The sequence below is a fragment of the Procambarus clarkii genome, chromosome 92 (assembly GCF_040958095.1).
Source record: "Procambarus clarkii isolate CNS0578487 chromosome 92, FALCON_Pclarkii_2.0, whole genome shotgun sequence".
Lineage (NCBI taxonomy): Eukaryota > Metazoa > Arthropoda > Malacostraca > Decapoda > Cambaridae > Procambarus > Procambarus clarkii.
In genome coordinates this window covers 6815126-6830102 of record NC_091241.1, presented here as the reverse complement: position 1 = coordinate 6830102, position 14977 = coordinate 6815126, and the positions used below count along the sequence as shown (strand labels likewise).

At 49.5% G+C, this 14977-nt stretch overlaps 2 protein-coding genes across 2 annotated transcripts in view; one reads left to right on the top strand and one right to left on the bottom strand.

Moving 5' to 3' along the window:
• The window catches only part of tou (toutatis), a 435009-nt gene that overhangs the window by 44647 nt on the left and 375385 nt on the right, over positions 1–14977 (top strand). The window lies entirely within an intron of this gene.
• On the bottom strand, positions 10314–11381 carry LOC123774964 (mucin-1-like). Its single transcript, XM_045769665.2, has one exon. The coding sequence runs from the start codon at positions 11379–11381 to the stop codon at positions 10314–10316; it is 1068 nt and encodes a 355-aa protein (XP_045625621.2).

Genomic DNA, 14977 nt, shown 5'->3' with positions numbered 1-14977 from the left:
ACCCACCCCCCTCCCCCCACTCACCCCTTTTCTCCCCCTCACCCCTCTCCCCAGGATCTCCCTTCTCCCCCATCCCCCATGCCCTTCCTTCTCCCACATGCCTTCCCGTCTCTCCCACCCCCATGCCCTTCCTTCCCCCCTAAGCCCCCACTCTCCCCCACCCCACCTAGGTCTTCCCCTCTCCCCCACTCCCCTAAACCCTCCCCTCTTCCTCACCCACCTCAGCCCTCCCTTTTCCCCCATGCCCCCCAAGCCCTCCACCCTTTTCTCTCCCCCCAAGCCCCCCCATCTCCCCTATCCCCCACAGCCTCTCCTCCCCCCATGCTTCCCCAACCCTCCCTCTCTTACCCACCCCCTGTACCCTCCCCCTCTTATCCACCCCCTGTACCCTCCCCCTCTTATCCACCCCCTGTACCCTCCCCCTCTCCCCCACCACCCCAAGCCCTCCCTCCTCCACCAATCCCCCTGTGCCAGGTCCCCCCAGCTCCCACTCACCCCAGATCCCAAAGGTCCCCCCCAGAAAAGAAGCAGAAGAGAGTCAGTTTCAGGGTGATGTACTCGAACATAGATGGGATCACAAGCAAGACAAGTGAACTAAGGGAAAGAGCACAAGAAGTTAACCCAGATTTAATCGGACTCACTGAAATAAAACTCTCTGGAATCATAACGAATGCCGTGTTTCCCCAGGAGTACACAGTAATAAGGAAAGAGAGGGAAGGTAGGAGAGGAGGCGGAGTGGCCCTACTCATGAGAAGGGAATGGAGTTTTAAGGAGATGGCCATCCCGGGCTGTGAGGAGTTCAGAGACTACATAGCAGGCACCATAACAATGGGAGGACCAAGAATAGTAGTAGCAGTAATATACAACCCTCCACCAAATGACAGGAGACCCAGTCAAGAGTATGAAAACAACAACAAGGCAGTTAACACTATAATTGAGAGGGCAGCCTCTGCTGCCTGTAGAAATAGATCCCACCTGCTCATCATGGGCGACTTCAATCACGGAAAGATTGACTGGGAGAACAAGGAACCGCATGGAGGCGAGGATACGTGGAGAGCCAAACTATTGGAGGTGGTGACAAGCAGCTTTTTAACCCAGCATGTCGGAGAACCCACAAGGATGAGAGGCAATGACGAACCAGCGAGACTCGACCTAGTCTTCACTCTGAACGACTCTGACATAAGAGAAATCGGTTTTGAGGACCCAGTAGGAATGAGCGACCACAGTGTACTGGTGTTTGAGTACTTGATTGAAGAAGGGTTATTGAATTCGAGGAGGGATACCGAAACCAAAAGGTTAGCATACCGAAAGGGAAACTATGAGGGGATAAGAAAATTCCTAACAGATATAGCATGGGAAACAGAGCTCAGGGGAAAGACGGCCCAAGATATGATGGATTACATCACGCAGAAGTGCAAGGACGCAGCAAACAAGTTTGTCCCAGTCCAAAAGGAAAACAGAGAAATGAAGATGAGAAACCCATGGTTTAATCAGAGATGTAGGCTAGCTAAGCAGCAAAGTAAAAGGGCATGGAGAAACTATAGGAATAACAGGACACTGGAGAGCAGAGAAAGATACCAGAATGCCAGGAATGAATATGTCAGGATGAGAAGAGAGGCAGCAAGACAATACGAAAATGACATCGCAAGCAAGGCAAAGACTCGGCCTAAATTGTTGCATAGCCACATTAGGAGAAAAACAACAGTAAAGGAACAGGTTATGAGATTAAGGATAGGGGCGGAAGGATTCACTACAAATGACAAGGAAGTGTGTGAGGAATTGAATAAGAAATTCCAGGAGGTCTTCACCTTAGAGCAAGGAGAAATTCCAGAGGTAAGTGAGGAATAGCTAACCAGGAACCACTGGAAGAGTTTGAGATTACCAGTGGGGAAGTAAGGAAGTGTTTACTAGAGTTGGACGTGACGAAGGCTATAGGCCCAGATGGAATCTCCCCTTGGGTTCTAAAGGAAGGAGCAAGAGAACTGTGCCTACCACTCTCCATAGTGTATAACAAATCACTGGCAACAGGGGAACTGCCAGACATTTGGAAAGCAGCTAACGTAGTCCCGATATACAAGAAAGGGGATAGACAGGAGGCACTGAACTACAGGCCAGTGTCCCTAACCTGCATACCATGCAAGCTGATGGAGAAGATTGTGCGAAAAAAACTAGTGGAGCATCTGGAGCGAAGGAACTTTGTAACACAGCATCAACATGGGTTCAGGGATGGCAGGTCCTGCCTCACAGGGTTACTTGAATTCTACGACCAGGCAACAAAAATAAGGCAAGAAAGAGAAGGGTGGGCAGACTGCATATTTTTGGATTGTCAGAAAGCCTTTGATACAGTGCCACACAAGAGGCTAGTGCGAAAGTTGGAGATGCAGGCTGGAGTGAGTGGGAAGGTACTCCGGTGGATAGAGGAGTACCTAAGCAACAGAAGACAACGAGTCTGTGTGAGGGGTGAGGTCTCAGATTGGCGAAACGTCACAAGTGGAGTCCCGCAGGGGTCAGTCCTTGGACCTATACTGTTTCTGGTATATGTAAATGATCTCCCAGAGGGTATAGATTCGTTCCTCTCAATGTTTGCCGACGATGCAAAAATTATGAGGAGGATTGAAACAGAGGATGATAGTAGGAGGCTACAAGATGACCTGGATAGACTGAGTGAATGGTCCAACAAATGGCTGTTGAAGTTCAACCCGAGTAAATGCAAAGTAATGAAACTAGGCAGTGGAAACAGGAGGCCAGGCACAGGATACAGAATAGGAGATGAAGTACTTAATGAAACGAACAGAGAGAAAGATCTAGGAGTTGATATCACACCAAACCTGTCTCCTGAAGCCCACATAAAGAGAATAACGTCTGCGGCATATGCGAGGCTGGCTAACATCAGAACAGCGTTCAGGAACCTGTGTAAGGAATCATTCAGAATCTTGTACACCACATATGTAAGACCAATCCTGGAGTATGCGGCCCCAGCATGGAGCCCGTACCTTGTCAAGCACAAGACGAAGCTGGAAAAAGTCCAAAGGTATGCTACTAGACTAGTCCCAGAACTAAGAGGCATGAGTTATGAGGAAAGGCTGCGGGAAATGCACCTTACGACACTGGAAGACAGAAGAGTAAGGGGGGACATGATCACAACCTACAAAATCCTCAGGGGAATCGACCGGGTAAACAAGGATGAACTATTCAACACTGGTGGGACGCGAACAAGGGGACACAGGTGGAAGCTGAGTACCCAAATGAGCCACAGAGACGTTAGAAAGAACTTTTTCAGTGTCAGAGTAGTTAGCAAATGGAATGCATTAGGAAGTGATGTGGTGGAGGCTGACTCCATACACAGTTTCAAATGTAGATATGATAGAGCCCAATAGGCTCAGGAATCTGTACACCAGTTGATTGACGGTTGAGAGGCGGGACCAAAGAGCCAGAGCTCAACCCCCGCAAGCACAATTAGGTGAGCACAATTAGGTGAGTACACACACACACACACACACACACACACACACACACACACACACACACACACACACACACACACACACACATACTAGGTGAATACAACTAGGTGAATACACACACCCAGGACGCAGCCCGTAACAGCTGTCTAACTCTCAGGTACCTATTTACTGCTAGGTAACAGGGGCATCAGAGTGAAAGAAACATTTTGCCCATATGTCTCCGCCTCCACCGGGGATCAAACCCGGAACCTCAGGACTGCGAAGCGCTGTCCACCCAGCTGTCAGGTGCCCTCCAGTAATGCGGAGGGGGTTGAGCTCTGCTCTTTCGGTCCGCCTCTCAACTGTCAATCAATCAACTGTTACTAACTACTACTTTTGTGTGTGTGTGTGTGTGTGTGTGTGTGTGTGTGTGTGTGTGTGTGTGTTTAGCAGCTAAAGCATGGTTTGCTCTCTTTTTCCAAGTGGTTAATGAGTATGAACGAGGTTATTCACGTGTATTTCAACTGCATGTTGCATATATGAATGCACTGCTAGAAACTCTTCCTGGCGTGATGGTGCTAGTACCGGGTCTTCCCGGTAGGGTATTCCACCTCCTGCTGGCCTGGGGCCAGATTCACGAAGCGGTTACGCAAGCACTTACGAACCTGTACCTCTTTTCTCAATCTTCGGCGGCTTTGTTTACAATTATTTAACAATTAATGAGCTCCGAAGCACCAGGAGGCTGTTTATAACAATAACAACAGTTGATTGGCAAGTTTTCATGCTTGTAAACTGTTTAATAAATGTAACCAAAGCCGTCAAAGATTGAGGAAAGATGTACACGTTCGTAAGTACTTGCGTAACTGCTTCGTGAATCCGGCCCCAGGTTCGTAAGTGCTTGCGTAACTGCTTCGTGGATCCGGCCCCTGGTGCTGTAGTCTGCTGTTCAGCGGTGGTGTGTTCAGAATTTAAGGCGCTCCCAGACTGAACACATGACGGGCGGTGTTCTGCAGGCCTTATTGTCTCGTTTTCCCTCTCCTTCGCGAAGCTCTTTGAGGGGAGACTCCTTCAATCCTAGACATTCTGAGAACGTTGTTAACACACACACACACCACAAGAAAATAACAACGGAATATTGAAAAGGTGCAGAAGTTTGCAACGAGACTCGTCCCTGGAGGGTTATTAAGGCCCAGGACCCTCTGGAGGGTTATTAAGACCTCAGTCTAATAACCCTCCAGAGGTACTAAAGTCTTAACAACCCTACACAAAGATCTTAGCCCTTAATAAGTTTTAATTAAGACTTTAGAACCTCTGAAGGGTTATTATCAGCAATAAGCTACTGACTAACCAACAAATATACATTTGAGTGTATATATATACACACACCGAGAAACTTGGTATATACACACCGCTCTGTGTATTATGTATATCAATGTGTGCCGTAAAGGAGACCGGGGCACGAACCCCACACTCCTCACGAACTGATTGAAATGTTTAGTCTTGAGAGCCACACACAACGATCCCCAATTTTGGGTCGAGGAATTCACACGACAACGCTGGACTTAATTGGGTACACTGCTTGATACAACGGTGACTAATTCTTCAGTCATCCTCACATGATGACAACGTTACTGAAGGCCAGACGAGTGTAAAGCCCAACTGCTTCCGCCACTCCTGTTAATCCCCGTCCTCTCGGCCGTGCCACAACGTCAGTAATATGAGGTATCAAGTTCCCCAAATCTATATTAAAAGATTTACTCTAAATTAAGAAAACGGGATATTACGTTAATTTTGCTGGCCTCTGTGATTTGTTGTACATCTTTATAGTACTTTGACGTTAGGGGATTCTTGCGTCAAAATATGTGTTAAGCACGAGGACACGTTTTAAAAAGTATTATTTCTGGTATCGGTGTTGTGAATAATGTTTAGCATTTTTACTTTGTGACGCGTATTGTAAAATGTTTCAATTCTTGTTCTCTAGGCCACGACGCCTGTACTTGGTCTAATCCAGGCCCTTCTCCACCTAGGGCCTAGGCCACCTATACTGAGCCTTCCCCCAGGATGCAACCCACAACAGTTCCCTAACTCCCTGGTACCTATTTTACTGCTAGGTAAACAGAGGCATTAGGCGAAATAAAGCGTGCTCAACCGTTTCTGTTCTGATTAAATGTGTGAATCAACTGACTCACGGGAAATAAATGGGTGTATCAGATTTTGTATGCAAATGTGTGTTAATATCCCATGAAGACTATATTTTTAATAGTGAATGTCTTAAGTGGAAGAGACGTGCTAGGAGTTAATACATTGAAGTTATAATAAGGGAAGAACATATGTGCCTGGAGCATGCCTGGAGTATACCTGGAGAGGGTTACGCGAGTTCTTCTACTCTGTAAGCCCGGGCTGAAGCCAGGCTCCAGTTGATTCAACTCCTTGCCGCTTGAAGTTGCTTCATTAATCTTTTGGTGATTGGTGGCAGCGGTGGGATGCAGTTCTGGTAGGAGGACATTATTTTAGTGAATGTTTATAGCGACTGGTGCGTCGTAGTGGCGGTTGAACCTTCAAGTATTTTTGTCTTGTTAACTTATCAAAGTTACCCATTCAGTAACGATTTAATATTAATCAAAACAATAGTTTATTCTCTATTGTCCCAAAGATAACTCCACCAACTGATGAAGTAGTGGAGGTTATAAGTGACAGGGAAGCTGTAGACTAGTAGCTATATCCGCAACATTTCTTTAAGATGGAAAACAAAACTACACTGTAGTTTCTAATACTATATTAGTAATAAACACAATTGTGTGGAAAAACTGCATGATAGTTGCAGAGAGCGGGAACCGTGGGAGTAGCGATGGAGGAGAATAAGTCACGTAACTTGGGCGGGCAACAATGTTTATGAATTGAGAATATTGAATGAGATATATTATCCTAGAGTTACATAAAGCTTTCTTGGGGGATGATACGGAGTCGAGCACAAGTGACACCAGTGTGTGAGAGAGTGTAATGGTGGCAAGAACTCTCCGGGGGACGTGTCAAGGCGGCTGACACGCCTCCACCAATATGTAGTCACCATTATGAACCACCACCTGTAACTCATCACTTTCCTCATCCCCCATGTTCACGTCAATCTGTGTGTGTGTGTGTCTCTCTCTCTCTCTCTCTCTCTCTCTTTCTCTCTCTCTCTCTCTCTCTCTCTCTCTCTCTCTCTCTCTCTCTCTCTCTCTCTCTCTCTCTCTCTCTCTCTCTCTCTCCTCTCTCTCTCTCTCTCTCTCTCTCTCTCTCTCTCTCTCTCTCTCTCTCTCTCTCTCTCTCTCTCTCTCTCTCTCTCTCTCTCTCTCTCTCTCTCTCTCTCTCTTTCTCTCTCTCTCACACACACCTGTAATTGATAGTGTGAGACAAAGGGGGTGCAGAGGTGTAGCGTCAGACGCTCATCAAACATTCTGGAATATCTTATCAGTGAGAGTAATTTGTTCGTGTAGAGGCGGCTGGCGTGTTGGCTAGTGACCTGTATCTCTGGGTTGTGTGTGTGTGTGTGTGTGTGTGTGTGTGTGTGTGTGTGTGTGTGTGTGTGCGTGTGTGTGTGTGTGTGTGTGTGTGTTTGTGTTTGTGTGTGGGTGTAGTGGGTGTGCTCACCTAGTTGAGCTTGCAGGGTTGAGCGTCTGCTCTTCAGCCCGGCCCCATCGGTAGTTCAATACAGTGACCCATTTTCAATCGTTTTTTTTTCTATTTTATATTTTAATTAAAAATATCGAATTGACCTCCACAGCTTCCTCGTCTACTCCGTTCCATTGATTTATGACTTTTTTGAAGGAAAAAGTTCTTTTTTACATCTTTGTGTTTCCAATTATATCCTCTCGTTCCTCTGTTCCTTAATCTGAACATTGTTTCTATATCTACTTTGTCATTCCCCCCCCCCCTCCTTAGTATTGTGTATGTCGTTATCATGTCTGCCTTGTTTCTTCTTCAAGTTCAAGTATGTTTATTGAGACAAGAAAGAATAACATCTCAAAGGGATAGAGTAGCTTAGGCTATTTCTACCCCCAATGTTTCTTCTTTCCTCTAGTGTACTGAGTGAGTTCATTCAGTCATTCTTCGTAGCTCAGGACCCTTAGTTCCGGAACGAGCCTTGATGCATATTTCTGGACTATTTAAAGTTTTGTATTGTTTATTTAGGTAAGGGGGTTCCATGCCGGGGCAGCATACTGAGTAATACGTCTCAGAAACGATACAATCGGCGCTCGGAAGGGATCTTCCTCCAAGTTAAGAACATAAGAATAAAGGTAACTGCAAAAGACCTATTGGCCCATACGAGGCAGCTCCAATATTTATATCCACCCAATCTCATTCATATATATGTCTAACTAGACATATATATATATGTCTAAAAGCAGTAAAATAGGTACCTGGGTGCTAGTCAGCTGTCACGGGCTGCTTCCTGGGGGTGGAGGCCTGGTCGAGGACCGGGCCTCGGGGACATAAAAAAAAAAACCGAAATCATCTCAAGATAACCTACCCTTGAAACAATCGAGGGATCTTACTTCTATTATGTTAGGCGCTGAAGGATAACCGGACCTTTGCTATCGTGGCATATGGTGGCCTCGTTATCCTGGTGATGTGTGCCCCTGGTGTAGTGTCGCCAGTTAGGTCCACTCACCTAGCTTAGCAGCGTCTGTGTGCGTGTGTAACTGTCGGTTAGTGGCTGCCAGTCACTCAGTCAGTCAGTTAATCCCTCCCGCGTGGGTCAGCTGTGTTGTACACGACCACCCTCTCGCCTCGCCAGGTATTTAGATAGGGTTCGAACCATGGCCAGGTAAAACTGTAAGCATGCTAACAGGAGTCATGTCGTTTTCTTAAGTGCCCACCAGAGAGAGAGAGAGAGAGAGAGAGAGAGAGAGAGAGAGAGAGAGAGAGAGAGAGAGAGAGAGGGAGAGACAGAGAGAGAGAGACAGACAGAGAGAGGAAGAGAGAGAGGGAGAGAGAGTGGGGAGGGAGGGAGAGAGGTGGGGAGGGAGAGTCACATGCAAGGCGGGAATGCTATACAGGCTCTTCCAGATGAAATATTGGAGCACTGTGGCAAGCCCCGGCTGGGAGCGTGACTTCCGCCCCCTCACACTACCTCGGACACTGTCACTGCTCCCTCACACTACCTCTAACCCCCCTCACTGCTCCCTCACACTACCTCGGACACTGTCACTGCTCCCTCACACTACCTCTAACCCCCCTCACTGCTCCCTCACACTACCTCGGACACTGTCACTGCTCCCTCACACTACCTCTAACCCTCTCACTGCTCCCTCACACTACCTCTAACCCTCTCACTACACTCTCACGCTTGGTGAATGCCTCAAAGTTTTCTGCTGATTCCCAAAGTTTTCGCCTTGAATTTCAGCGCGGCAGGATCCGGGTTTTAAACAGTGACAATATCCGGTTTTACCGCACAGACCCGACACGAACGGGGGGAGGGAGGGGGAGGGGGGGGGCGCAGGCGGGGGGTTGACACCGCCATTTTTCACTCTAAATTACAAACCGCATTTTATAACGTGTTATTCATGTGCACGATGGTACGCGGTCCTACTCGACCCGGCGCTCACTACTGCTGATGTAACCGCCTCCTAGCCGTCCCGGAGGCGTATAATTGATGCTATATGTCCATGTATCTATAATGAATATATTTCCCACAAAGAGTTTCGATAAATCGCTAAACACCCCGTCCCCTAACACCCCCATCACCCCCTGAAAACCCCAACATCATCCCCCTCCCTCCCCCCGCTTGGCAACAGTGTTTTTTTTATGTTTCCAGTCAGCCATTAGTCCCCCCTCTTCCCGGCGGCCGGCAGACTAAAGCATTAATTACACATCAGCAAGATGAATGTCTATGCTAGTCACCCCTCGTGTTTATATTTTTCCTCGTAGCTGATGAAATCTTCCCATTACATTCCTCCGCCAACCACTCGTGTTTCAGTGTTTCGGTCGGTGCTGGTTCGGGGCCAGGGTGGCTAGAACAAACTAGCCAAAGCGGGCGAGTTTTGGAGGAAAAAGTCGTGAGCGCACTCCTCTCAACCTGATCTTTTTTCCTGTCCTTTAAAGCCACCGCCATCGATTTTGTGAGAGAAAATGGAGTTGCTATCAAAGAAAATGGATGTCTATGTGTGTTGAACGTCGAGGGTCCGTGGTGCTGTTGGTCCATGGTGCTGTTGGTCCATGGTGCTGCTGGTCCGTGGTCCATGGTGCTGTTGGTCCATGGTGCTGTTGGTCCATGGTGCTGTTGGTCCATGGTGCTGCTGGTCCGTGGTCCATGGTGCTGTTGGTCCATGGTGCTGTTGGTCCATGGTGCTGTTGGTCCATGGTGCTACTGGTCCATGGTGCTGTTGGTCCATGGTGCTGTTGGTCCATGGTGCTGCTGGTCCGTGGTCCATGGTGCTGTTGGTCCATGGTGCTGTTGGTCCATGGTGCTGTTGGTCCATGGTGCTGCTGGTCCGTGGTCCATGGTGCTGTTGGTCCATGGTGCTGTTGGTCCATGGTGCTGTTGGTCCATGGTGCTACTGGTCCATGGTGCTGTTGGTCCATGGTGCTACTGGTCCATGGTGCTGTTGGTCCATGGTGCTGCTGGTCCATGGTGCTGTTGGTCCATGGTGCTGTTGGTCCATGGTGCTGTTGGTCCATGGTGCTGTTGGTCCATGGTGCTGTTGGTCCATGGTGCTGCTGGTCCGTGGTCCATGGTGCTGTTGGTCCATGGTGCTGTTGGTCCATGGTGCTGTTGGTCCATGGTGCTGCTGGTCCGTGGTCCATGGTGCTGTTGGTCCATGGTGCTGTTGGTCCATGGTGCTGCTGGTCCATGGTGCTACTGGTCCATGGTGCTGTTGGTCCATGGTGCTACTGGTCCATGGTGCTGTTGGTCCATGGTGCTACTGGTCCATGGTGCTGTTGGTCCATGGTGCTGTTGGTCCATGGTGCTGTTGGTCCATGGTGCTGTTGGTCCATGGTGCTGCTGGTCCATGGTGCTGTTGGTCCATGGTGCTGCTGGTCCATGGTGCTGTTGGTACATGGTGCTACTGGTCCATGGTGCTCTTGGTCCATGGTGTTGCTCGTCCATGGTGCTGTTGGTCCATGGTGCTGCTGGTCCATGGTGCTGTTGGTCCATGGTGCTGCTGGTCCATGGTGCTGTTGGTCCATGGTGCTGTGGGTCCATGGTGCTGTTGGTCCATGGTGCTGTGGGTCCATGGTGCTGTGGGTCCATGGTGCTGTTGGTCCATGGTGCTGTTGGTCCATGGTGCTGTTGGTCCATGGTGCTGTTGGTCCATGGTGCTGTTGGTCCATGGTGCTGTGGGTCCATGGTGCTGTGGGTCCATGGTGCTGCTGGTCCATGGTGCTGTGGGTCCATGGTGCTGTGGGTCCATGGTGCTGTTGGTCCATGGTGCTGTTGGTCCATGGTGCTGTTGGTCCATGGTGCTGTGGGTCCATGGTGCTACTGGTCCATGGTGCTACTGGTCCATGGTGTTGCTGGTTCATGGTGTTGCTCGTCCATTGTGCTACTGGTCCATGGTGCTGTTGGTCCATGGTGCTGTTGGTCCGTGGTGCTGTTGGTCCATGGTGCTGTTGGTCCGTGGTGCTGTTGGTCCGTGGTGCTGTTGGTCCGTGGTGCTGTTGGTCCGTGGTGCTGTTGGTCCGTGGTGCTGTTGGTCCATGGTGCTGTTGGTCCATGGTGCTGTTGGTCCGTGGCGCTGTTGGTCCATGGTGCTGCTGGTCCATGGTGCTGTTGGTCCATGGTGCTGTTGGTCCGTGGTGCTGTTGGTCCATGGTGCTGTTGGTCCGTGGTGCTGTTGGTCCATGGTGCTGTTGGTCCGTGGCGCTGTTGGTCCATGGTGCTGCTGGTCCATGGTGCTGTTGGTCCATGGTGCTGTTGGTCCGTGGTGCTGCTGGTCCATGGTGCTGTTGGTCCATGGTGCTGTTGGTCCGTGGTGCTGTTGGTCCATGGTGCTGCTGGTCCGTGGTGCTGTTGGTCCATGGTGCTGTTGGTCCGTGGTGCTACTGGTCCATGGTGCTGCTGGTTCATGGTGCTGCTGGTTCATGGTGCTGCTGGTTCATGGTGCTGCTGGTCCATGGTGCTGCTGGTCCATGGTGCTGCTGGTCCATGGTGCTGCTGGTCCATGGTGCTGTTGGTCCATGGTGCTGTTGGTCCATGGTGCTGCTGGTCCATGGTGCTGCTGGTCCATGGTGCTGTTGGTCCATGGTGCTGTTGGTCCGTGGTGCTGTTGGTCCATGGTGCTGTTGGTCCGTGGTGCTGTTGGTCCATGGTGCTGTTGGTCCGTGGCGCTGTTGGTCCATGGTGCTGCTGGTCCATGGTGCTGTTGGTCCATGGTGCTGTTGGTCCGTGGTGCTGCTGGTCCATGGTGCTGCTGGTCCATGGTGCTGCTGGTCCATGGTGCTGCTGGTCCATGGTGCTGCTGGCCCATGGTGCTGCTGGTCCATGGTGCTGCTGGTCCATGGTGCTGCTGGTCCATGGTGCTGTTGGTCCATGGTGCTGCTGGTCCATGGTGCTGCTGGTCCATGGTGCTACTGGTCCATGGTGCTACTGGTCCATGGTGGTGCCCACACATTACAGGTTTTCACAGGCCCTGCACCTTTTTCAAAGTAAATGGATACCTATTCGATTTTTAATATTTCACATCGTTTGACCCCTCCCACCGGTGAACCACCTTCACGACAATGGTAGAAAATTATATTTTATATATATAAATGAGAGAGAGAAAGATAAAGAGACATGCACACACACAGATAGAGAAGGGGGAGACATACACAGATAGACCCGGGCAATACCGGGCCTATCTGTGTTCTGCCAATATAGGGACGTTTGACTGTTATTGTGCACCCCATACTCATCCTGTGAGCGGTAGCGCAAAAATGCAAGAGTTCCGGACCAACCAGGCGGTAGTGGATATGTGGGCCTGCGGGTCGCTCTTATCATCAGCCTTCTGGAGGTAGCTTGGCGTCGGGGGGGGGGGGGGGAGTAGAATTCCCAGAACTCCCTCCAGGTAAACTCTTAGATATACCACAGGTTTACCTGAGGTACACAGTTCTTTCATCATACTCTCCCCACAACCCACCACGGAGAGTTGGTATCCCTCCCGGTGTCCGACTTTGGTCAGTGATATATAGTGATATATAGCGATATATAGTGATATATAGTGATATATAGTGATTAGAAAGTACGGCATGACCGTATAGTCGTTCAATACGAGTTGTTCAGCATTGTTCAACATCAGTCGTTCAGAGACGATAAGCAGGACGTCATTCCTGTTGTCGGTGACAGGAAGCCTGGATACGTAGGCCTATCCACGTCCCTTCCCCCCCCCCCTCCCACCCATCCTAGGCCTGCTACTGACCCCCCCCCCCTCCCACCCATCCTAGGCCTGCTACTGACCCCCCCCCCCCCCTCCTTCCAGGATGCAACCCACAACAGCTGCCGAACTCCCGGATCCCTAATTTAACTGATAAAGTGAACGGAAGCATCAGGTGAAAGCAAACGTGCCCAACCGCATCTGTTCCGCCCGGAGAGTGAAGCCTGGTCTCCTCGGTTGTTAGTCCAGGACGCAGACCACTCTGCTACGGAAGAGGAGTCACCCTCAACACCAATTCACGTGCCATTAACACCCATTCACGTGCCATCAAACACCCATTCACGTGCCATCAAACACCCATTCACGTGCCATCAAACACCCATTCACGTGCCATGAAACACCCATTCACGTGCCATTAACACCCATTCACGTGCCATTAACACCCATTCACGTGCCATGAAACACCCATTCACGTGCCATGAAACACCCATTCACGTGCCATCAAACACCCATTCACGTGCCATTAAACACCCATTCACGTGCCATTAACACCCATTCACGTGCCATCAAACACCCATTCACGTGCCATTAACACCCATTCACGTGCCATCAAACACCCATTCACGTGCCATTAACACCCATTCACGTGCCATCAAACACCCATTCACGTGCCATCAAACACCCATTCACGTGCCATCAAACACTCATTCACGTGCCATTAACACCCATTCACGTGCCATCAAACACCCGTTCACGTGCCATTAACACCCATTCACGTGCCATTAACACCCATTCACGTGCCATCAAACACCCATTCACGTGCCATCAAACACCCATTCACGTGCCATCAAACACCCGTTCACGTGCCATCAAACACCCGTTCACGTGCCATCAAACACCCATTCACGTGCCATCAAACACCCATTCACGTACCATTAACACCCATTCACGTGCCATCAAACACCCATTCACGTGCCATCAAACACCCATTCACGTGCCATCAAACACCCATTCACGTGCCATTAAACACCCGTTCACGTGCCATTAAACACCCATTCACGTGCCATTAAACACCCATTCACGTGCCATTAAACACCCATTCACGTGCCATTAAACACCCATTCACGTGCCATTAACACCCATTCACGTGCCATTAACACCCATTCACGTGCCATTAACACCCATTCACGTGCCATTAACACCCATTCACGTGCCATCAAACACCCATTCACGTGCCATCAAACACCCATTCACGTGCCATCAAACACCCATTCACGTACCATCAAACACCCATTCACGTGCCATCAAACACCCATTCACGTGCCATCAAACACCCATTCACGTGCCATCAAACACCCATTCACGTGCCATTAAACACCCATTCACGTGCCATTAACACCCATTCACGTACCATCAAACACCCATTCACGTGCCATCAAACACCCATTCACGTGCCATTAAAACCCATTCACGTGCCATCAAACACTCATTCACGTGCCATTAACACCCATTCACGTGCCATTAACACCCATTCACGTGCCATTAACACCCATTCACGTTCCATCAAACACCCGTTCACGTACCATCAAACACCCATTCACGTTCCATCAAACACCCGTTCACGTGCCATCAAACACCCATTCACGTACCATCAAACACCCGTTCACGTTCCATCAAACACCCATTCACGTGCCATCAAACACCCGTTCACGTGCCATCAAACACCCATTCACGTGCCATTAACACCCATTGTGGTGGAGGAAAAGCACATGTCAGGGGCCTGAAAAACGATAACATACCACAGTGGGGCTAGCGAAAGGCGCTGAAGATAGCAGAAACAGGGATGGTTGCGATAGCATTAATGGGTATACTGTAAACAATATTGCAGAGCAACAAATGGGTTGCAAATAGCGAGAATAATGACCAGCTGCAACAAATAGTGATAAGGGGGGGGGGCAAAGATAGCAGTAATCATGGCTGTCGGAGTTATATATAACATAAATCTGCGGATTATTGGTCCCCCATTAAATTGAGTTTGAACGTTAATTCCTGTAATTATTCTCGTATATTGGAAACCCCATGGGAAAAATGTGTAATTTCTGTGACTGTCTGTCTGTGTCTCTGTCTCTCTGTCTCTCTGTCTCTCTGTCTCTCTGTCTCTGTCTCTGTCTCTGTCTCTGTCTCTGTCTCTGTCTCTCT

Bases quoted from the DNA above. Each gene is read 5' to 3' on its own strand.
- LOC123774964 (XM_045769665.2), bottom strand. From the start codon at position 11,381: ATGGACCAACAGCACCATGGACCAGCAGCACCACGGACCAACAGCACC.